Source organism: Sphaeramia orbicularis, chromosome 18, assembly GCF_902148855.1.
Source record: "Sphaeramia orbicularis chromosome 18, fSphaOr1.1, whole genome shotgun sequence".
Classification (NCBI taxonomy): domain Eukaryota; kingdom Metazoa; phylum Chordata; class Actinopteri; order Kurtiformes; family Apogonidae; genus Sphaeramia; species Sphaeramia orbicularis.
This window is the reverse complement of record NC_043974.1, coordinates 13862750-13886657: the sequence shown is the minus strand read 5'-3', so window position 1 is coordinate 13886657 and position 23908 is coordinate 13862750. Positions and strand designations below refer to the sequence as shown.

The following is a 23908-nucleotide window of genomic DNA, read 5'->3' as shown; positions in this document are numbered from 1 at the left end:
CGTCACTGGAATTTATCTAGCAGTAACCATATATTTGTTCTTAATATTCTTCACTAGGGATGGGAGCAAGTATTTATGTGACCACCTACTCCACAAATAAAATACTACTCAAAATGTATCTGATTTTCATATATTTTCAATTTTTTTTTTTTTTTTTTTTTTTTTTTTAATATTCAGCTTTTTATGCAAAAATTTTTAATGGTTTCTTATGGAGAAATCAACACTTCCTCTAGTATTTGATGGCAGTGCCTGCAGCCAATCAAACTTGAAGCACTTTTTGCACTTACTAAGGGTTTTTCCCTCAAGTCTAAATTCTTGCTTATGTTGTACGTCGCTTTGGACAAAAGTGTCTGCTAAATGAAATTGTAAAATTGTAGAAATCTTCAACAAGCCACACTTTCAACTTTTTCAGCTGTATTTTCAACCTTTCTTTTCAGCTCAAAGCGAATTTTAACCACCTAAAACAAAGCCCACCTAAATAAATCAATATTGGTTCAAGAGTGCGCTAAATAAAGGATATTCCCATTTTTTACATTGCCATCAGACAGCCCATTCCTTTGCCATAACATTTTCTGAACTGTATTACTTCAAAAAATCCAAACTGTCACATCAAACAGAAGTTCTTTATTTTTACTCACCATGCAAAAGGTAGAAAAGCAAGAACGGCTTTTATTGGTTCCATGAGAAATGTAAGTCTAAAATTTATGCGCATATCACATATCTACATGTCTTTTTTCGCTTCATCATTTTAAAACAAAAAGTTGAGTGCTTGTTTTTGTTTTGGAGTATTCAATAAAATACCCCAAATTCCCATTTCACAGTAGTCCACTATTTGCTGTGATACAAAATACATCATCATATTACAGTACTGTAATAGCAATTACAGTACTGTGATTGGTACTGTAATGACAATTACAGTATTTTACAGGTACTGTAATTTAATATACAGTAAATATGCTGTAGAATGTAATACAGCAACTTACTTGCTAATTGCTGCCAGCAAGTTACTGTACATTTCACAGTATCCTTGTTACAGTGTACAGTACAGGGGAGATTTTATTCATTTTTATACAGAAATAACAGTTTCTCAACAGTTTTTAGTTTGAAGTGATTCTTCTTTTTTTTTTTTTTGACACAACCTCTCTGGCATTTGAAAACACCCTTTCACATGGTACAGAGGATGCTGGCATCCACAAAATTGCAAGAGCAACATTATATAAATTGGGGTACAGTAATTTTTTTTGTCTCTCCCAGTACTCCAGATAAGCAAACCTTATGTGTCTGAAATAATGTTAGATTTAGTTGACCTTATTAGGAGTTATCAAACTAGAATGTTCCCACACAGAGGAAATCCTCCTCTTCTTACCTGGCTCCATCCTCTTACTCATCCTTCTCTTCTCACTTTCTTAAATCTTCAAATTATCTCTCTCTCTAAACTCTTCAAACTATCTCCAAACTATATAAACGCTATCCAAACTCTGTTCAAACTATTCACTGACCCTAACTCTCAATCAAAAACCCACATTTTGAACAGAGCCTGAGGGGTTTATACTGTTGACAAACCTGAATCACATAGAACCACCTCTGAACCACTTCATGAAGCAGTCACGTGGTACAGCCGGGCAGCGAGGCTTCAGACGTCATCATTTTCAGCTCTGCCCCTAAATGAAGCAAGCCTTGATACGCGCTTCGTGGAAACGCCCCCTCCATTACTCGACACACACTTCGAAGCCTCAGCACATTCCATAACATCACTACAATATAGAATCTAACATAATTAAAGACCTAATTCAATCTTATTTGTGTTTGTGTGTGTTTTTGTACAGTTTCATGGGAAAACAGCACAGGAGACTAACTTAGAGGTTTAAATGTAGCCCAGTGTGTGCACCCACCAGGCTATCAGTAGTAATGCTACCTGGTTATTGTTTGCCATGTGGAAGAAGTGAGTGTGTGGTGTATGATTAGTGGCAGGGGTGACTGCCACATTTGCGCAATCTAGAATTTTGCATGTGGGGTGGAACCGCGGTTTGCGGGGGATTTAAATTGAATCAAAACCCAACTTGAATTCCAGGTGACCCCACATGGGATTGTGACCCCAAGGTTGAAAAACACAGCACTATACACAATATAATTTTAACACATTTTTAGAGGGGGAGATGAGGCAGTACAGACCAGGGTGTAGCAGAGTGGAAAATACACCAACAGCTATAATGAGGATAAAAATGGAGCAGCAACCAATAATGTAACACCTGATAATGGTGTCATAAAATGTGTGAGTTAATACATTTTTAGTAACATTCTCATACACGTTATTCATCAAGAATGTAAATTCAAAATTTCATGTATTGAGGAATATTTCATAAATTATTATTGTGAAGTTTATTTGGAAGTGTTACGTTTCCCTTTTTTTTTTTTTTTTTTTTTTTTTTTTTTTTAAATTTCCCGTTTTTTTATTTACTTTTACTGAAGTGAAGGACCTTCCTCTATTCACTTCCTCCCACTCTTTATTGCCACACACATTAGTTTAGAGTCTTAATATTGACATTTACCTGACCCACATTTGTCACAATGCAGGATCCAAACACTTCCTGTCCCAGTCACCGTACCAAGAAAGGAACAAAAATATGTGAGGAACACAAGATAACATTAGAACAAGGACAGTAGGGAGGGGCATTCCAGGAATAGTTACATGACCATCACACTTATTTACTGTGACATCAAACACACATCGACATCCCTCGTGACCCCTGAGTTCTCTGAATTGTCACCTCACCTACAAATGGAAGAGTACACAGTGTTAGTGTGTCTCCCACACTCACAGGAGGTTCAGCCCACATTAGCAATGCTGCTAAAGTCAACGTCTGCGAAGGCCATCATCCCTGTCTTACACAATCCATATCACGTACTCCACACAGGTCAATACACAGAGAGCTACTGTATGTCCTGATGCCGAAGGGATTCACAGTCTTGTTCACTTTTTATGAAGAGATCTCATTTTGGAACACGTTTCTGCATATACACCTACCTCGCTGCTTTCTTTACCAGCGTGGGTGTAACAAGTGACTTTGACCAGAGCACAATGGGACTGTGAGCATGTAAGGGAGTAGTGCAGGTTTAATTATAGCTGGTACCAGCAGGGTGAAGGTAGACCGCAACCACGAAGAAATGAATCAGTATGGGGTCTAACGTTAGTTCACAGGGGGGAAATAACTCAACAGTATTCCTGTTTTTTCCCCAATAGGAGTTAAAAATTAAATAGATAAGTGATTGTTATGAAAAAAGGGGGGTTAACCCTTTCAACCCCAACCCTAAAATGGTCCACCTGGGCTTTTTTTATCTCCACCAGGAGGTATTGTGATCACTGCTTTGTGTGTTTGCGTGCGTGTTTGTTTGTTTGTTTGTTAGCAAGATAACGCAAAAAGTTATGGACGGATTTTCATGACATTTTCAGGAAATGTTGATACTGGTACAGGGAAGAAATGATTCATTTTTGGTGGTGATCAGGGATAGGGGTGGGGGTGGGGGGGCCACAAGGGCCCACTGATCTGCCTTGGCGGAGGTCTGCGCTCTCCGAGTGCTTTTCTTGTTTGTTTGTTTGTTTGTTTGTTAGCAACTTTACAGGAAAACTATTCCAACCATCTTTACCAAATTGTACCCACAGATAGGCCTAGGCCCTGGGACCAACCCATTAAATTTTGGGCCAAGTAGGCCAAAGTTCAAGGTCACAGCAAGGTCACGAAATCTGCAATTTTTCTATCTCCCATCATTGAGCAATTTCCAAAAATTCATAAGAAATTCAGAACGACTCCAATTAGCCTCCAATTTGATCCACCCGTAGTTTATAACAATATCTTGTATCTGGCACAAAATTGTCCACATCCACTGTGGAATGTGGACTCTGTGGACATTTCAATTTAACACTGAAAATCCCATTTACCACACATTTTTCATTATAACTCAACAAACATTGATTGGAATTTAATATAATTTGACATACACATGACTGGTACCAAGGTTCAACTTTTTCTGCTGTATGGAACAACCTTGAAACTGTTGAATTAAAAATAAAATAGTCGATCCACACATGCACACCCTTCAGGGTGCTTGGTGGAGGTTTGTGTTTTTCTGAACACTTGTTTTTTCCTATTTTGACTACCTCCTGACCCAGTATGATCCCACCAGACCCCTCAGGTCATCTGGATCTGGTCTGTTGTCAGTTCCCAGAGTCAGAACCAGACACGGAGAAGCTGCGTTCAACTTCTATGCTCCACATGTCTGGAACAAACTCCCAGAAAGCCTCAGATCAGCTGACACACTCAGTTTATTTAAATCCAGGTTAAAGACCCAACTGTTCTCAGCTGCATTTGAATAGAGTTTTTATTCATCAGTTCAGATCTGCACTATTTCTTTAAAGCGTAAAGGTTTTTTTTTTTAATCAGTTTTATCTATTTATCTGTTTTGTTTTTTTTCTCATGCCTATACTCTTTTATTGCTTCCCTGCTGTAATGCTTTTAATGTTTTACGTAAAGCACTTTGGTAACACTTTATAATAAGTGCACACTATGAAGCAATAGTTAAGCACTAACAAATACTGAATTAATTACTCATAAAGCATATTTCTGACATGAATACTCATTAGTACATGGTTTGTAAGCACAGTTATAAATGTTTTACTAATCATTCATAGTCATTCATCATTCAATCATGCAGTTTGTTTGATAATCCCATGTGCTTCATCTTTCCTTTGTTAGAATAACTGACACTTTTGTGAGTCTTTAGGCATTGCCAACCTTTAAATCTCATTTGTAAATGCTTTATATGGCATAGATAGTGCACACTTTAGATGACATAGACTTAATTAAGGAGTAGTAAGAGCTTTATAACTGCCTGAAATAATGGATTCCGGTATTAATAACTGTTTATAAGACATTTATTGGAAAAAAAACGTGTGACTTAGTATAAAATAAACATTAACATATTCACTAACCGTTAGTACATGTCTGAATACTAAATGTTTAAATGCTGAATCCATAATTTATAAAGTATGAAAATACAATCATTAAGCACATTGTAGATGAGCTTATTAATGATGAGTAAAACCATTATAACTGTGCTGATATTATATATATATATATACATACATACATATGTGTATATATATATATATATATATATATATATATATATATATATATATATATATTTAGTTATTTAGTTATTTATTTTATTTATTTATTTTTTTAATGAGTATTCATGTCAGAAATATGCTTTAAAAATTATGAATTCAGTATTGGTTAATGCTTAACAAATGCTTCATAGTGTGTACTTATTATAAAGTGTTACCAGCACTTTTAATTGTCTTGTACATGAAATGTGCTATAGAAATAAACCTGTCTTGCCTTGCCTTTAAAAATGTTAGAAAACATGCTGTGAGTGAGTCTTTTTTGAATCCTTTCAAAATCTAGCTGTCATTTACAGTTCAGTGCATGTTATAATTCTGCTAAACCGGCTTCTTCTCCAGCTTCTAGTACAGGCCTGAGTGAAATTACTGTAATGACCCAATAAAACCATTAAAGGGCAATGTCTCAGGTGTCAGAAACCATTAGAATTTTTCCAATTGCACAAACAGTGAAAGAGTTCCAGCCATCCAAACTGCACATGCGGAGGGTGTGTCAGCGATGACACGTCAGGTTTTAAAGAGTTAAATCCACTTCAGCATTTCCTCATTGTCATCATTAAGTGTGTATTTACTGTGCATGTGAATGAGATTGCAGGAAGAGATGGTGGACCACAAAAACAATAACGTAAAAAATAGAAATTACTAAAATAAATAGTCCAGTTAGGTTCATACTGCCTACTAGAACTAGAAAAAGAGTTAATTTTTTTACCATCTTTTTCCATCTGTCTGACAAATAAGAAAAGGAAATCTGTTCTAAAATAAATAGTCTAAGTAAAATGGAATAAATATTAAAGTTAAGTGATAAGATATGAAGCAAAAGACAAAAACAACTGAGTTTGCCTTGATTGGATTTTTTATTTTAAGACCATTCAAAACCCCAACTGCAGAGATATCACTAAACTACATGTGTGTTGTCTGGTTATTACTGTGATTCATGTAAATCAGTATCAATAGGAGCAATGTATTGTATTGTTTAAACTCAATCAGTGGTGTCAAACATCTGGCCCGGGGGCCAAATGCAGCCCGCCAAAGGTTTCAATCCAGCCCACAGGATGAATTTGTAAAATGCAAAAATTACACTTAAGATGATCACAGAAAATTTTGGTTTAGGTTCCACATACAGACCGGGAAAAATATTATTAATAACCTACAAATTCTTAAAACTCCAATTTTTTCTTTTTGTAAATGTAAATATTTTCATATAACTTTCCTGTATTGACACTAAAACAATCTATAATTTCACAGAAAACATAAATATCCTGAACAAATATGAAAAACCTGAAATGTCTCAAGAAATGTACTCATAATTTTAATAATATTCTGCCTGTTACTGAATATTTAGTGTATTTGTAGAACCCCTGTGATCTGTAAGTTGTAATGAACATGACATCAATGATAAACTGAGGCAGAATATTGTTAAAATTGCAGCTATTTTTCTTGACAAATTTTAGGTTGTTCATGTTATTCACATTGTTTTGAAGGGCAGTTTGTAATTGTAAACTTTTTCATCATGTAAGGAAATTTTGGAGTTGACATTATTTATATATTATTATGTTATTATTTTACTGGTCCGGCCCACTTCAGATCAAATTCGGCTTAATGTGGCCCCTGAACTAACATGAGTTTGACACCCCTGAACTAAATCATGGTGAATGTGCGTCATAAATAAACTTAAATGTCCAACAAACTACTGTGTGTATGTTTTTATCACCTTGAACACCTATGATTCCACAGAATTTTAATGAAGGGCCCTAGTCTGCTATTAAAAAGGTTGAGCCTCCCTTGAAGATAAATTTTTTTTTTTCTGATTCTGATTATGAAATTGTAAGTTTTATGTACTTTGACTGAATTGTGTGACAGCTCTTTAACCCTTAAAGACCCAGAGCTACATTTTTTCGGTTCCCAAATGAATTTTTCTCTCTATTTAACCTTTCTTAAGTAATTTATCACAGTTTATTATCATATTATTCTCTATATTTTGCACACTCGGACACAAACTGAGTTTCAGGTGTGCGTGAGTTTTTTTTAAAAAAGGTTTACTTTCTTCCGTGCAGCACATCAGACATACATTTCAGACACTTATCTGCTAACTACATGTGTTTCTCTTCCTGTCCCACCTGAGGACCCCCTTGGGACCACTGCCCTCGCAATGCCTGTATCAACCTGTCTCAGTATGCCCAAAAATATACCTAAAATATGACAGCTGCTACTGCAAACAAATAAAACAATTAAATAAAACAAGTGTTCAGAGAACGCAAACCTCCGCCAAGCACCCCAAACAGTGTGCATGTGTGGATTAGGGATGTAACGATATGAAAATTTCATATCACAGTTATTGTGACCAAAAATATCACGGTTATCATTATTATCGTGGTATTGTTGAAATGTGCTCAAAATGTTCAAAAAGTACTAATATACACACTGAAATAATTTAACCAAGTTGTATTTTGAAAAAAAGCAAAAAAAAAAAAAAAGCAAAAAAGCAAATAAAATAATTGGCACAATGCACTTTTTCTTGGCAGAAACATTCAAGTATTAACCCTTAGGGGGTCTGAACCTATTTTGGCCGCTGTTCAGTACTTTTGATTTTGCCTTTATATACTATATAAACAAATGTTTACTATACCCATGTTTGGGATCTTTTTTTTTTTTTAGCACAGCTTCATTTATATCATCTGCGTATTATTTTTTTCACTTTAACCTACTATATCAACATAAAAGGCTTGGAAACACAAAAAATACATAAAATCAGATTTGAAAAATGCATATAATTTATTGCATAAATAACACAAAGATGCTTAAAGAACCTTTTCAAAGACTTTAAAAGTGAATATTGGTTCAAAATATTAGATATGAAATTAAAATTGTAATAAATTAAAACTATACTCAAATATTTGACATAAATGCATAGCTTTACTTAGGCGTTTTCTCCAGAAAAGTGCAGTAATCAAACACGGTTATCATGATAATTAGAATCTAAATGGTAATACTAATCATTGGCAATTTTACCACGGTTTATTGTTACATCCCTAGTGTGGATCGACTATTTCTTTTTAAATTAAACACTTTCAAGGTTGTTCCATACAGAGGAAAAAGTTGAAGCTTGGTACCAGTCATGTGTATGTCAAATTATATTAAATTCCAATCAATATTTGTCGAGTTATAATGAAAAATGTGTGGTAAATGGGATTTTCAGTGTTAAATTGAAATGTCCACAGAGTCCCCATTCCACAGTGGATGTGGACAATTTTGTGCCAAATTCAAGATATTGTTATAAGCTACAGGTGGATCAAATTGGCGGCTAACCGGAGTCGTTTTGAATTTTTTGTGAATTTTTGAAAATTGCTCAGTGATGAGTGATAGGAAAATTGTAGATTTCGTGACCTTGCTGTGACCTTGAACTTTGGCCTACTTGGCCCAAAATTTAATGGGTTGGTCCCAGGGCCTAGGCCTATCTGTGGGTACAATTTGGTAAAGATGGTTGGAATAGTTTTCCTGTAAAGTTGCTAACAAACAAACAAACAAACAAACAAACAAACACACAAAGCAAAGTGATCACAATACCTCCTGGCAGAGGTAACAATAAAACAATTAAACAAAATAATAAGGAGGATGACTAGTGTTCATTAACATTGATAATAATTACTCAGGGGCCCACATTATTATTATTATTATTATTATTATTATTATTATTATTATTATTATTATTATTATTATTATTATTATTATTATTTTATTTTATTTCATTTTTTTTTATTATTTATTTTTATTATTATTATGTTATGATGTGGTGCTAAATTTCCTTGATTTATTGTTGGTCTTGGGAACTGAACCGGGGACCCTTGGGACACAGCCTGTTGGAACAGGTGGCTGGGGTGAGGGAGGACAGGGCTTGGCAAAAAAATGGATGTAAGGATAAACCACTTGAACTGTACATTCTTTGGTTGTATTTTATAGTATTATATAATATAATCTTCTTAAATATTCTGTCTTCCTACATGTGGGCGTACCTCTATGTGTCTGTAAAGGTGGGTTTAGTAGGAGCCAACCATCCATTGTCCTCCATACTCTGTTGGATATTGTATAAGAATCACATCAGCTTTAAAAATAAGACAATTATTAACTTTTTCTTGAATAGGTATTTTGTGTTGTATCTTTGAAATGACGATTAACTGATGAAATGGTGACGTAGAAGGAATGACTAAGCAACACAGTGAAGTATACATGTCCACACTGTAGATTAGTTAGTGTGTATCCTGAGAAAGCAGGAGGGGAACTGAGGAGGATGCACTGATGTAGTAAATATTATTGGTTATAAGTCATGAACTATCAACAGTTCTGAGAAAAATAGTGTGTGTCATCGAAAGGCGCATGAATGTCAGGCGACAAAATGCTTAACCTCAGAGCACCTTAAGATATACAACTATTAAGAATTACTGTTGTTATTTAATCATTATGAATAGCAACATCAGTGAAATGATCATTATGGAACAATACAAATATTGGTGGAAATTTATATTATTTTGAAAATGACCCTCAAATAAATCATCAATACAGATTTAACATTCATAATTTATATGTTCATGTGTTGTATGTGTTATTGGAAAGCACTTTAGTTGCTTCAAATAAATATTGATTGATTAATTGATCAATATATATTTAACAGATTCATAGTTAATATGTTTTATAAAAATATTTTAGTGTTTATACCAAAATAAAAGGTTACCAAAATAGGTAAGTAGAGGTTAGCTGAATAAATATAGCTCCAAATATTGTCAATATAAGAGATAATTCTATTTACTGTCAGTTTTTGTTTATATTTTAAGGTTATTTAAGGTTTATTTTACAGATCATCACACGAACTCTGGTCTGTTGCAGTGGAAAAAAAGAGTTTATCTATCATTCTTAATCCAGCTGAAGCGATAACAGCAGAACGTGTGTCTGTGGTACATAAATTGGTGCGTATGTGAGTCTGTGAGGGGGAGGGAGGAACATGGGAGGGGATGTCACCTAGCTCATTGAAGGTATAAATTTCAAGCACAAGTCACAGCGTTGAAATAAAAGAAGGACCGTTTTTCATCTGGTGATATCAGCTGATTCAGAGGAGCAGAAGATAGTGTTGTGAGTAAGGCTTTAAATGAACTCTTTAATATAATACAGAACTGTTATACATCATGGAGATTTGACAAGTTCACATATTTGAGCTATTGTATTTAGAATATCACCGTCTTCATGTGTACTTTTTACCTCTACTATCAATGGAAATGATTTTTCAATGTATTTATAGCAACGTTTTAATCAATTAGATCATTTTCACACTCTTACGCAGTTAGAAAAAGATCCTTCATGGTGTATTTTCATCAAAAGGAAAAGCTGCTCTCAGTATTTTACAATGGGTGAAGTAATTATGTAAAGGCTGCTGGTTTACTGGAGCTTTTTATACTAGTTTTGTACACAATTATGATCTTCATTCATTTGGATTTTGTGTCTTTTTTTTCTATTATTGACTTCATTTCCAGTTACTGTAGGTTGTTGAATTAAAAAGTGACTGTAATTACAGGAAAAACAGAATATTTAGATAGATAGATAGATAGATAGATAGATAGATAGATAGATAGATAGATAGATAGATAGATAGATAGATAGATAGATAGATAGATAGATAGATAGATAGATAGATAGATAGATAGATAGATAGATAGATAGATAGATAGATAGATAGATAGATAGATACTTCATTAATCCAGAGGGAAATTCAAATTTGTCTTTACTTTGACTTGATCAATGCTGACCAAAACTTTTCAGTGACCCCTAAGGTTGACTAAGTGATCCATTTTGGCCCAGATTTAAAAACCAACTGGTCTAACTCACTGTATTTCTTTTAATAACATTGAAGCATCTCAATTTTTTTTTTTACTTTTCCTGAAATTGTGTATTTTTTTTTCCTAATTTTTTTTTTCTTTTTCATTTTATTTATTTATTTGGACAGGGACAAGCACAATATACATGACTTTAAAAAGGAGAGATGTAATTTGCAGGTTGTAGCACTACTGCTATTTTCCACCTGTAGTCCCTGGGCAGGCTGATGTTATCATTAAAAAAACAGACATTTATAAATACTAAAACATATAAAAAGCAGTAAAAAATGCATTTTCATAACTCCATCTTTACAAAAAATTCATTCACATCCAACCATTCACTCTTAATCCAGATTAAATGTTAGGTTTAAACATTCTAAGGTTTTAGACAACTGCATTTGTTAGGAATCTGGCAGATACTGGCTTATAATTAACAAAAGACAAGAGATGAAACAGAGAGGATCCACAGAAACTTGTAGATATTTTTGTGATTTTGTGAAGTGATTTTAACCCATAACGACACAAACAGCCAACAATGACCAAAAGCATCTACACATCTAAACTGTTCTATACCTGTTGATCCACTAATCCTATCAATACATGGAAATATTTGAGATAAAATGCAGTGTCGCACCTTTAAAGGAGTGATATTTTGCTTTTATAAAATTGAATTATGCATTTTATAACACTTCCCTGTGGTCTACATAAACTGAAAATGCTCTGCTTGGGTCTGAATTCTTCATTAATTCAACTCCACAGGTCCAACTTCAACCCTATTTCTGAGTATTGACACCAGAAAGGTTGTTTTGAGCGCTGGCCCTTTAAATACAAATGAGCCACTACATGTTCCACCCCCTCCAGGTTGTTGACTCTGCTGCTCTGTCCCCTCCAGCCACTTGTGTTTGTTAATACAACCAACAACTGAACATTTTAGGTAATTAGCTCAAAGTTTGGACATATTTTCAGTGTGGACTATAACCGCTGCTGCTGACAAACAATTATGTCGTACTCTGAGAAATGTTCATCGGAAGTCGTGACCTTACATTTGCAAATGTCTTGACGTAACTATAGACGCAACAAATTAACCCTATAATGCTGAACGTATCATATTTGTTACATGAGTTTTGAAGCCCTCTACATGATCAGTGTGATTTTTTTTCTTGAAAAACCTGATGTATACAATTAGATACATGCAATACACAGATAATCCACCAAGGGGGAGGAGTTCATTCACCAGAGGCCTTTCCAGTGACACTACAAGATTGTCATTAAAGAGGAAGGATGCAGAACTTTGCCAATTTTGAAAAGGAATTACCAATTTGTCAGACATGTTTTTGTTATATTATGTTTTTGTTTGTTCAAAAATAATAATATTTGAGCATTGACACCCCATGTATCAAATATGATACAAAACTGAAACTCATACATGGAAATTGATATTTGTAAAAAAAAAAATAAAATAAAAAAAAAAATGGGGTTGTTCAGATGGACCAATAAAGGCTCCAGTCTCAAAGAACTGGAATTTTCTGTCAATGACTTAATGGTTCAGGCTTTACAGGGATAAGAAGGAATTAAAACAGGTTGTAGAAATCCACTCGATTTTTGCCAATATGAATATAAACATAGCTTTGCAGCACCTGGAGGGTTCAAATTCAAACTTTTGAACTATTAGGGTCCAAGTGTACAAATAAATGAACCAAAGACTAATAAAAGTGGGTTGAGCAAAATATGACCCCTTTAAATTATAATGAGATATGACCCACTTGGATGTTCCGAGGCTCCGTAGTGATCGTGGAAACACTGTCATCTTCTACAACATTGATTCAACAGACAACTTTGGTCATGATTTTGGTTATATAAATAAAATTTGAGTGATTGATGGATTAATTGATTGATTTTTCAAGATAACTAATGAGGTTTTTAACTTGTCTTAACCTTTATGTTTTGGTGATGTTCTACCAGGACTCAGTAAAACCAACCAATGGGACAGCTGACATCCAAACATAGAGGTCTTCCTCATGTCCACTTCTCAACCAATGATGAAGGACCCCCCAGGTATTCTCCCCACCATTTTGTTGGGAGGATCCAACAACACTGTGAACCACCAACCATTACTGTCTCTGATGTGGATTTGAGGTCTGTGTCAGCTACTGGTGTCTTTTTTCACTTTTGCAGATGACAGTTTTCTGCATTTTGGAACCAGATCATTTGTGAACTGCCACAATTTCCTATTTAAAACTAGCTTGTTCTTCTTTTGCAGCAGCAGTGTATCAGAGCACCAGACCCTGAGGATGGAGCTACGGAGACCCTCCCTCTATAGTAACCTGGACTTGGTGCCACAACTGGAGAATTACGCCAGTTCACTCCCGCACCTGCATGGGAGTCGTCCATCTCTAGAAACTCTCCGCAGGGCGTCCGAAGTAGGCTGTCCAGCTAAAAGCAACTTACATGACAGTTTCATCGACAGTTTTTTTGCAAGAAAGCGTGCAATACATAAACATAGACAGAAAAAATAGAGACATTCATCAGTATTCTGCAAAAATAAAATAATAATAAAAAAATAATAATATAAAATAATAAAAATGCAGCTAAATGAAAAAGCACAGAACACAACTACAAACATCCTGAAAAGGAAAAAAAAGAATCCATTTTTATTTACATTATATGGAGCAGTTCATACACAAAGGCAATTCAGTGGAATGATAGATAGATAAATAAATAAATGGAATGTCCGAAGGCAATGGAACCAGAAAAAGATAGAAATACTGAGGAAAAAAAAGCACAAAATAAATAAAATCACAATACAGAGTACTATAACTGAGTAATGTTTAACCCATAAAAACCCAGAGCTACTTCTGTGTTAGTTCCACGAATGAATTTTTCTCTCTATTTAACCTTTCTTAAGTAATCTATCACCATTTATTATTATATTATTCTCTGTATTTTGCATTATTAAGTGAAAAATCAGGTAATTTCCTATATCTAATTTACTGATCATATAGATGCTCATGAAAGCTTTGATTAAAGTTGAATATTTTTTTTTTATTTTGGTTATGTACACAACACATACATATAAAGAACATATAATTTACGCAATTGGTAACTGAAAAAGGAAGAGCTGAAGCCAGAGGTTTATTTATGCTTCTCCTTCTCCCATCTTTTGAATTACCTGAAGTTGCAGCAAATAAAACATTAACACAAATTAATCTACATTCAGTTTCTTAAGTCACTAAGAGGTTATTTTGCATTTATAGCCCTTGAAAATTTGACAAATTAGAGCGTTTTTAAAACTCGTCAACGAGCTACACAATTTCAATTCATCATTCAATTGATTCCATAAGTTGACACCTATAACAGAAACACAGCGATATTTAACATTTGTTCTTACTTTACATGTTTCAAGGATGCAGAGATGGGGATGGAGGAAACAAACGCCACATCAGAGTCAGGAGCGAACAGCCCACCAGTCACAGACGGAAACCAAGAGTCTCAGGGTCCAGTGACACAGAAAGCCCCCGTTCGATTTGGATGGGTGGTGGGAGTCATGGTACGTATAGAAGTACATGGAGTACAAAACAAAATAATAATGGGGGGGTGACCGGTGTTTGTTACCATTGACATTAATTACTCAGGGCCCCACATTATTATTATTATTATTATTATTATTATTATTATTATTATTATTATTATTCAAGTTTAAATATCATTTCAGATGTGTGCAGCTCTGTGGTGAAATGTTGGTTATTGCTTATTCCAGTGTACAATGTTTGTTTTCTTTATGATGATGATGATGATGATGATTTATCCTATGATTATTAAACTACATATATTGTGAACACTATAATATTACATTATCTAATATTATAACATTATATCATAACTAGAAGCACTCGGAAAGCGCAGATCTCAGCCAAGGCCGATCAGTGGGCCCCTGCGTGGGCCCTCCCACCCCTCAACCCCTGATCACCACCAAAATTTAATCATTTGTTCCTTGTGCCAGTATCAATATTTCCTGAAATTTTCATCCAAATCCGTATATAACTTTTTGAGTTATCTTGCACACAAACAGACAGACAGACAAACAAACCAATGCCAACAAAAAAACATAACCTCCTTGGCGGAGGTAATAAGCTACTTATTATTATTGTTATTACTACTACTTTGCTACTTGTTTCTGCCAGTACTTTCTAATGCTCAACTGCAATTTTTCACTGTTTTTAATAGTTATTGTTTTGCTATTTTCTTGTGGTATTTCTTGTGTGTATATTCAGTGTTTGTGCTGTCAGTGGAACCTCAATGTCCTGAGGGTTCTATCTAATCTAATATAATGTAATGTAATGTAATGTAATGTAATGTAATGTAATGTAATCTAATCTAATCTAATCTAATGCTGATGCAAACATGTGTCGTAGGTCCGGTGCATGCTGAATATCTGGGGCGTCATCCTGTTTCTCCGTCTTTCCAAGATCACTTCTGAAGCAGGAATCTGTGAGTTATCTCTACTTTTCATCTCTCCAGTCTTGGAATGCCAAACATATGACCCGTGGGCCAAAACAGGTCTGCCAAAGGGTCCAATTCGGCTCATTGGGATGAATTTAGGAAATGCAAAAAATACACTGAAGACATTAACAAACATGGGATTTGAAATCATTTTAGTTCAAGTTCCACATACAAACCCAGGGGCGCCTCTTCCAATTATGGGCCCCATGAAAGCATAATCGTTGTGGAGCCTTCAGAAATTCACTATGTCATCAATCTGTCAGACCTGGGGTGGGGTGGGGGGGTGTTATGTACGTGGGGGTGCGGTCCAGAAACAGCATCACTTATGATACTGTGAAAACGAAACTTAACATGCTTTCAATGTTTGCCTCTCAACTTCTACACCTCTCTTATACAGTGGATCTTACATGAAATTTTCACAACTTCTATATCCACTGGGCCCCCTCCACTGCTCTATGGCCCCCCCACACACACTGGGCCCCATGAATTTGTCATGTCGACCCCCCCTTATTGGTGCCACAGTACAAACTAATATGATCTCAAGTGGGTCAGACCAGTAAAATACTATCTTAACAACCTATAAAAAATGACAACTCCAAATTTATACTTTGTGATAGTGTAAAAAAGTAAATTACATGAAAATGTTTACATTTACAAATTATCTTTTCATATAAAAACATGAAATGAACACAACATGAAATGTCTTAAGAGAAGTAAGCACAATTTTAATGATATTCTATCTGTTATTAAATGTTTTGTATATTTGTAGATCCACTGTGATCTGTAAGTTGTAATGAACACGTGTAAATGATGATGCATCATATTGTTAAAATTATACTTATTTTTCTTGAGAAATTTTGGGTTGTTTATATTATTCACATTTTTATAAAGGATAGTTTGTAGATGTAAACATTTTGTCATTTTACTTTTTTTCCACTCTAAAACACAGAAAAAGGTTTGGAGTTGGCATTATTTATAGGTTATTATGCTATTGTTTTACTAATCCTGACAGGGCTGTTTCTAGCTTTGTGGGGGTCCTATTTGGGGGCCCCTAGTTTGTCAAACTAAGATGCCACACTTCATGAGCAAAACAGGCTACAGTTAAAATTAAACATTATAAGCTGAGCCACTCAGGAAGTTTAACAATGAACAACGAAAACAACAATCCTCTACACGTCAATAAATAAAACAGATTTTGAGTGTTTATAAAAAATGTACTGACATAACTTCTTTTTGATGCCATTACGGTGTTTATTTTGTTTAATACTCTCACTAATAGGAATGGTAGGTGGGTACCTGTCAATCATTCCCATCATACTTGTCAGTCACTAACAGTGCGGTCCAACAAATATGACCTAATAATGCCACAAAAACACCAGCCACAGCTTATCATTGCAGTTTATTTTATTTATATCCTACATTTATTTTTTTTAAGTATAAAAGGAATGTAATAAGCACATGAATAGCTGCAGATAAAGACAGGACATTTTAATTGTCTTCAGAGAAGGCTGAACATACATCTTTGGGGCCCCCTGGTGGCTTGGGGGCCCTAAGCGTAGTTTGGGCCCTAGTTTGCTATAGCAAGAAACAGGCTTGGGTCTTGAGATGATATTTCAGTTGTATTTGACCCCTTTGATGCTGTAACATTACTTGACCCCTTCACATCATGACGTAACACTTATGAAAAAGTAACTACCTTGCTCTGAAAACCACATCTGTTTCTCTTGTGTTTTCTTTGAAAGTGTCAGAAAAGCTGCTTATAATGTAAAGTAACGTCTTGTATGTTCTTGTCCCAGTGCTGATGTGGCTTATTATCCTGATGTCTACTGTGGTGACCTCGGTAACGGCACTTTCTGTCTCTGCCATCGCCACAAACGGGAGGGTGGTCTCAGGTCTGTCACTTCCTGTTTCTGGACCTATGTTTAGTTACTGTTGAAGGCCAGATGCTTCAAGGGTTCACTTACTTAAAGCTATGTTGTCAGAGTTCGCTGTTCTGAGGACTGTTCCGAAGTCCACACTGCAAAAAATGCCCTGCTAAAAATAAGCCTAATATTCCTAAAACTGATCAAATTGGCTTATATTGAGCAAAAAAAAAAAAAAAAAAAAAAAAAACATCTGCCAATGGGGTAAGAAAAAATAATTCTTGGCTAGAATTCTTAAAACAAGCAAAAACAAGTCTATCCACTAAAAAAAAAAAACATAATGTGCAGTAAAAGATAGATAGATAGATAGATAGATAGATAGATAGATAGATAGATAGATAGATAGATAGATAGATAGATAGATAGATAGATAGATAGATAGATAGATAGATAGATAGATAGATAGATAGATAGATAGATAGATAGATAGATAGATAGATAGATAGATAGATAGGGCACAAAAAACACGCAAACATGGGATTTATGTACAACAAGACAAAGGTTGAACACATCAGAATGGAGAAAGCAATCAGGTACAGCAGGAAACACAAGGGGAAGTAAAATAGAAACATACAGCAAACAGCAAGTTACAAAATAAAACAGGAAACAGAAAAGTAACTAATGCAGAACCATTATGATGGTAATGTTCATATTGAGGATAGCATTAATATTAGTACGGGATCCAATTTCATAACAAGATAGTGACTTTTATTTATTTTTTATTTTATTTTATCCGGCCCTGAATACAACACGCCTGGATTTGACTTATTCTTTTACCATTATTACACAGTGAAAACAGCTTTTGTGTAATTTTTTGTGACTGCTCACCAGGCGGGGCCTATTTTATGATCTCTCGCTCACTGGGTCCGGAGATCGGTGGTCCTATCGGGGTGGTGTTCTCATTTGCCAATGCTCTGGCTTGTGCCCTCAACACTGTTGGCTTCGCAGAGGAGGTCCAGGCACTTCTGAAGGTATGTATGACAGTCTATTAACCCATAAAGACCCAAACACACATACTATTGTCCAAAACCATCTACTGATCTAAACTGTTTAATACCTGTTGATCCACTAATCCTATCTGAGCTACTAGGGTTAGCATGACATAGGAATTGGTGTAAGCTTTCACATGGAAAACCATCAAACTGGACATTTAGCATTGAAATAAACATTACACTTAAGCAAAAATAGAGCAAAAATAACCAAAAGTGCTTCGTAATATTTTTGTGAAGTTAAATCTCATTTAGCAAAACCGTACATTAAAGGTGCAGGAGACTTTTGTGATGAATTTTTCATCAAATCTGTAAAACCTCAGTCATATCCTCAGTGTCACAAATCTGTTAGTCTTTCTGTGATTACTCACCTGAATCTCTTGCATTACGGTGAACAATTTCGAAGTGCCATCCACCATAAACAAATCAAGAGAATTTTTTTGTCACGACGTGCATTGTGGGAAACAGAGGCTCGCGCTGTCACTGCAGGGAGGTTCACACAGACGATCATTGAAAGCAACTATGAACTAGAAGCACTCGGAGAGCGCAGACCTCCGCCAAGGCTGATCAGTGGCCCCCCTGTGGGCCCCCCCACCCCCGATCACCACCAAAATTTAATCATTTCTTCCTTATCCCATTTCCAACAAACCCTGAAAATTTCATCTAAATCTGTCCATAACTTTTTGAGTTATGTTGCACACTAACGGACAGACAAACAAACAGACAAACAAACAAACAAACAAACCCTGGCAAAAACATAACCTCCTTGGTGGAGGTAATGAATGCATTTAAATAATCAACAATAAATAATCAATAAAAACCAATGCAGACTAAAAGACCTTATTGATTCTGCCAATGTAAAAAAAAAAAAAAAATCTCATATAAAATGGCTAAAATGGCTGCAGTCAGAGTTTTAAAGTGTGATAGCTGAAGGAATAAAAGATTGTGAAGATCTGTTAGTATCTGTTGGTTCTTCTCTTTTTTTATGTTTTGAAACAAAGGCTCTCAGGTAGTTTTACTTCTTAACTTCATTTGTGTTATGAATTGTTATTTTTTTGTTTGTTTGTTTTTTTAATCTCTTCTATGCCCTTTGTACCCCTTCCTATTCTGATCTGTAAAAGAATGTACGCCATGATTGCTTTGTACATTAAATTTGATGATTAAAAAAAAAAAAAAAAAAAGTAGTTTTACTTCCGGGTAAACAGACGGGCAGCGTTGTCGTCCAATCAGCACTGAGTCATGCCACCGAAAGGTACCTACCTTGTCCGTTAGAGTTTAAGTTGTTGTGTTTTCTCTTTTGTGTTCGTGTTTTCACTCTTACAGTTGCGTTTTCTCCTCTCTGTTTATGTTTTGAACATCAGGGCCACCTTAAGTGAACCTAAGAATACAGAAAAACCAAAACAAAAGGCTACAACTCAGACTGAGACATGACACCACTAAAGTACCACTGGGTCTTTATGGGTTAATGTCTGAAGACAGTAGTTCAGCACCCAAACGTGACTTTGAGCACATGTTAAAATGTGCAATGAGTGGATGCCTTATTGTACTTCTCTGTGTTCCATCCAGTGTCAAGGTTTTGTTTTCTCTCTCTACAGGATTTTGATGTGGTCATGGTCGATGAAGTCAACGACATCCGTATTATTGGTGTGATCACAGTGACTTTACTTCTACTCATTTCATTGGCTGGAATGGAGTGGGAGTCCAAGGTGAGGGTCTCCTCATTTACACAAAGACTCTACATCAACTGATTTTATACATAAGACTCAGTAGACTCATTCTGTGATCTGCACTTTATTATACAGGGAGTCGAAGCAAAATTTACAATATTTTGAGGCAGGGATTGAAAGACAGTGTATGACCAATTAGTTTATTGAAAGTCATGAGAATTTATTTGCCACAAGAAAATTTACATAATAGAAAATGTTTTTATTCTATGTGTCCTCCTTCTTTCTCAATAACTGCCTTCACACGCTTCCTGAAACTTGCGCAAGTGTTCCTCAAATATTCGGGTGACAACTTCTCCCATTCTTCTTTAATAGTATCTTCCAGACTTTCTCGTAATAGTTTTGCTCATAGTCATTCTCTTCTTTCCATTATAAACAGTCTTTATGGACACTCCAACTATTTTTGAAATCTCCTTTGGTGTGACGAGTGCATTCAGCAAATCACACACTCTTTGACGTTTGCTTTCCTGATTACTCATATGGGCAAAAGTTTCTTAAAAGGTATGGATAATAGTGTTAGGTATGATTATGACATCAATATATGTTTGGTTTCAAAACAATTGACGTAGAGTCTGCTGAGAAAAAACAAGTAAATGTTCATTGTAAATTTTGCTTCCCCGCCCTGTAAACATTGCACTATTACCATATCTGCTGCTGTTGACAGGCTGGTTACCTCCACCAGGAGGTATTGTGATCACTTTGCTTTGTGTGTTTGTTTGTTTGCGTCTTTGTTTGTTTGTTTGTTAGCAACTTTGCGGGAAAACTATTCCAACCATCTTTACCAAATTGTACCCACAGATAGGCCTAGGCCCTGGGACCAACCCATTAAATTACTGTATTCACTACTGCTGCTATTGTAAACAAACGTGCAGTTTTATTTATTCCTGTTATTATTCTATTTGGCCTATTTACAAAAACAAGCAGACTCAAGTACCGCTACCCACACACACACACACACTGGCCAAAAAAACGTTTTCTTAGTCTTACCTTGTCCCATATTACCTCAGTGGTGTAGTCCAGGGTATACGGTGGTATATGGAGTATACCTACTTATTTTTCAGTCTTCATTGTGTATACCCACTTCTAAATCCCCCTGATGTGCACCATTCACTAGTATCTGAGCCAAATTGCCCATTTTTCCCCCTAGGATGGTGAAGCCACGACCCCACCCTACTCTGCCTCTGATTGGCTAGTATTTGGTACCTTCACTGATTAGATTGGTTAACTTTAGGCATGAGGACTGATGAGCCAATCAGAGGCAGAGTAGGGCGGGTCATGCTGAGGAAAATATTGCTAACTTAGAGCCAGAGCCAGGGCTCTGCTTAGCGGCACTGGTCAACTCTGGAGCCTGACTGGACACCTCAGGTGACAGTGCCACTCCAGTTGATTGACAGGTTACTGCATGTCTTGTTGAAAGATGTACGATTATTGGAAATGCAAACAAGAAAGGCAGAATAAATGTCTTTCAAATGAGTGACACATATCAAGAGAACCTACTTTCATGGAATACATAATTCTGAGGTAAGTTTTAAGGTGGTTTCAGAATGAGTCACTGTTTTAAAGTACTGGCCATATGACTGCACATTTAGAGAAGAAGAGGTTTTGTCACCATTAGTTAAACCGTGTGAGTAGGCTAACGTTATGAAAAGCTAACGTTATCCTATCTTTGCCTCATGTTGAATACATTTACATTCATGCAGCTGCTTGTGTGACCAGTAAAACCTACAAACTGCTACTGATCAAGTCATGTTCATTTTATAATAGTGAGAAAATACTACTGACAGATTTTTGGATCAATGAAATAGAGTTGTCTGACATGTCACTATCTCTAAAATAGTGAGTTTCTGGACTACTTAAAAAAAAAAGGAAAAAAAAGGGGGCAACAATCGAGAGTATACCCACTTCACCAGGGACCACTACACCACTGTACCACTGTATTACCTGCATATATATCCTTATTTGTTTTCCATCTGCAGTATAGAGTTAGTTGTCTGTATATATCAGTAGTTTTTGTAGTACTTTAGTAGTATTCAATATTTTATCTTGTAGCCTCATACACTGCTTAAATATTTCAGTATTATTTGAGTGATATTTGAGTGATATTTTTATACAATCCTTTGTTGCACTAATTGTTTTTGTTGCTAAACGAATTTTCGTTGTTCCTGTGACACTGACAGTAAAGATCTATTCTATTCTATTCTATTCTATTCTATTCTATTCTATTCTATTCTATTCTATTCTATTCTATTCTATTTAAATTCATGGCATTGCACAAGATAAGAGAGAAAAAAATATCTTAAATCTTAAATATTTTTTGTGTTTCAGTCCTTATTTCTCACACACCTTCCTTCATTATTTCCCTGAAATCGCAATAACTAGGACAGATTTGGTTGGATTTCTTCTCCATTGATAACCAACATGGGGGACCCCTAGCGGAAGAACCAATTTCAGCTTCTCTATCAGTACTAAAAGTCATCCAGATGGTGGCACTTTAGTTGAAAATCTGCTTTTTGGACATAAATCCAGCAATAATAGACCGATTGAGATCAAATTTGGTTCATGTTAATCATCTTACAAATATCATTTTTTCTTACTACTATCCAGAGTTCATATGGTGTCATTTTCATTCAATAGGTGGAGTTTTGTGATGAAAAATTGGTTCTCTGACAATTATTCTGCCACTATCAGGTCGATGTAGCTCAAATTGAGTTCATATCGATTGTCTAACAATTCTCTTTCTCCATGCCAGTGGTATGTGATCCTGCATATTTTGATATTGATCCGATACCAAGTAAATACAGGGCCAGTATCACCAATATCAATACAATGCGTTTCAGTAGTTAAGGTGGATGCATAATCGAATTGCTAAATCTCAGTTAATTTTTGTGACCGTTAAGTGGTTTGTGATGTTTCTTTTTTTAAATAATTAAATAGTTAAAACCCAGGGCAGAATTAGGGCAAAGTTTATAAGTAAATAGAAAATACTTTATTATCAAAATAAGTTTTTTTCAGAAACAACAGAACAGTAACAAAACAATTTTTCCCCACACATTGCCATGTCTGGAATTTTTTTTAATTAACAAAGTGCACAAAATGATCACTGTAAAACAAATGAAAACAAATGATTTTTTTCAGGTAGTGTTCAGAAACTGCAATACAAAAATTTTATCAAAATTACCAGTACCTTATAGCCTTTTTCCAAAATATTCAGCTTGCTGTTGTCTCATTTTTGGCCTGAAAATATAACTTTGATCTCACCACGCTAGTATTGCTCAGATACGACTTGGTATCGATACTACTGATATTTGGATTGATCCGCCCACCTCTACTTTATGCCACTACCTTGAGTTGACATGATGTCATGTTTTGACAGCAGGTGGCATGTTTTTTCCAAGTGCTTGGGGGAGCAGAGGATTGGGGGGATTTTGGGGATATACCCTTGCTGTCAGCCCCCGACAGCGTAAGCCTCTTTATTACATTGTTTTTCTCCTAATGTTTTAGGCACAGATTCTATTCTTCATCGTTCTGTTGGTTTCATTCACCAACTACTTTGTGGGGACGTTCCTGCCTCCAACGCAAGAGAAACAGGCCCAGGGCATCTTCGGATACCGCAGTAAGTCAAAGAAAAAACACTGGTTTTATTTCAGTAGGTCATTATAAGGGAATGATTAGCAAAGAATGGAATGGTACGCCTGAGAATTTCTCCTGTGTGGATATGAAAAAGAATTGTAATACT

At 35.4% G+C, this 23908-nt stretch overlaps 1 protein-coding gene and 1 long non-coding RNA gene across 4 annotated transcripts in view; one reads left to right on the top strand and one right to left on the bottom strand.

Annotated features, from left to right (window-relative positions):
- Positions 1–240: 240 nt before the first annotated feature.
- LOC115439027 (uncharacterized) lies at positions 241–13655 on the bottom strand. The gene is made up of 4 exons (XR_003938182.1): positions 13642–13655; positions 11890–11892; positions 1719–1723; positions 241–381 (listed from the first exon to the last, which is right to left on the bottom strand). It is a non-coding gene; the product is annotated as an uncharacterized LOC115439027 (long non-coding RNA).
- slc12a10.1 (solute carrier family 12 member 10, tandem duplicate 1) overlaps positions 10249–23908 on the top strand; it is a 38321-nt gene continuing 24661 nt past the window's right edge. For 2 of the 3 annotated variants that reach the window (XM_030162919.1, XM_030162917.1), the window contains exons 1-9: positions 10249–10300; positions 13000–13173; positions 13298–13457; positions 14441–14584; positions 15450–15525; positions 17334–17429; positions 18291–18430; positions 20044–20154; positions 23674–23785. In XM_030162919.1, coding sequence (XP_030018779.1) covers positions 13019–13173; positions 13298–13457; positions 14441–14584; positions 15450–15525; positions 17334–17429; positions 18291–18430; positions 20044–20154; positions 23674–23785 — 994 coding nt within the window. In that variant the 5' untranslated portion in view covers positions 10249–10300; positions 13000–13018. The remainder of the gene's footprint in view (positions 10301–12999; positions 13174–13297; positions 13458–14440; positions 14585–15449; positions 15526–17333; positions 17430–18290; positions 18431–20043; positions 20155–23673; positions 23786–23908) is intronic. The other variant, XM_030162918.1, reaches the window with a different exon arrangement.